The sequence below is a fragment of the Camelina sativa genome, chromosome 5 (genome assembly GCF_000633955.1).
Source record: "Camelina sativa cultivar DH55 chromosome 5, Cs, whole genome shotgun sequence".
NCBI classification, from domain to species: Eukaryota; Viridiplantae; Streptophyta; class Magnoliopsida; order Brassicales; family Brassicaceae; genus Camelina; species Camelina sativa.
Genome location: NC_025689.1, coordinates 7,151,750 through 7,153,157, shown reverse-complemented (window position 1 = coordinate 7,153,157; position 1,408 = coordinate 7,151,750). Strand labels below are relative to the sequence as shown.

The window sequence follows — 1,408 nt, the reverse complement described above, 5'->3', positions numbered from 1 at the left end:
TGATTATTAATTTATGATATTGATGAGACCATATTTTTATATAGGATTTCTAAAAAAAAAACATTATCTTATTAATTTATCGAAATATGTCATTTTTTATACTGGCCCAACTCGGGACCGGAAAAAATTATTAATTTATAGCAAGTATTAATTTAAAAAGTATTAATTTATNATCCCATGGTGGGTCTGCATGAAACCCTGATGGTGCGTGGACGACAAGCTATCACAATGAGGTAACCCTAACGTGAGAGACACGCCATTGTTGTTTCCTGAGTACCTTTGCGCCATGAGCTCCTGGTCTGAGACTACATCAANATATGAATGAAATTCACATTGGCATTTAAAGAAACATTCATAAAATTCCTATGTACATCTATAATATATTTCTAACCAAGTCCTCTCTATATGACTATTATATGATATGTTTAGGATTTTAGTTCGTTGTGTGTCTAACTGTGAAATACTAAAATGCAAGAAAAAATCCATTTTGAATCTGAATTATGTTTTAGGATCGTGGTGGAAGCTCGTCTTTGAATTGATAAAATCCTCGAAATAATTTGAATGTCTTCGTTTTATTGAAAATACAATTTAACAAGCTTTATGAACACTTTCTTTTACTATATGCAACATTTATAATCTGAATTATATTCAACAGTTCTTAAAATCTTATTTCAGAAGTTTGGGAGTTCTTTTAGTCGTTGAATTGGGAAAGATGAAAATGAAGTAGATATCTCTAGCTATTCTTGAGCTTTCTACATGCATGCTGGTATCTATGTACGTATAACTGAATTATTCCAACAAAAAATAAGCATTTGAATTTCATACTTTTGAAAAAAATCTTTTTAATTTGTATTAGAAATTTATTTGAGTATATAGGTCGTTATATATTTCCAAGTTTTCTGCCACTTAGCTTGATCTGCATACGTATTCGGAATCTATATAGCTTAGATCTAATGTGTAATCATCATAAAATATTTGATAGATCAGTTCACTATCTTATTATTACATAGAAATAAAAGTAAAATATATTTTGGTATACACCCAAATTAAAGCAAGCTATTACACGTAACTAATTCATATACATATATGACCCTATCCATCCCCCAATAAAACGAAAAAAAAAATTACAAAATCGATATACAACCGTCGGCCATATATAACCAAAGACTAAAATTAAATTTTGTTCTTTGTTTTGGTTCAATGGTATAAGAAAAACTATATACTAATTAAAAACTAGAAACGTATAGTAACCTGTTTCGGTTTCTCCGTTTAGAGATAGGAGGGTTTACGCAACGAAGTCGGGCAATAACTGAGCAACATATCTCTTCTGGTTCTGTATGTTCATCCCATTGTAAGCAGCGGCTGCTGCGGCTGATGAATGTGCAGTTGTAGCTGATCCGCCACCGTT

General features: G+C 31.1%; 1 protein-coding gene across 2 annotated transcripts in view; it reads right to left on the bottom strand.

Moving 5' to 3' along the window:
* Positions 980-1,408, bottom strand: part of LOC104785937 (BEL1-like homeodomain protein 1) — a gene marked incomplete in the record, with an annotated part of 4,456 nt that continues 4,027 nt past the window's right edge. For both annotated transcript variants that reach the window (XM_019245746.1, XM_010511230.2), the window contains 1 exon segment: positions 980-1,408. In XM_019245746.1, the coding sequence (XP_019101291.1) occupies positions 1,286-1,408 (123 nt within the window).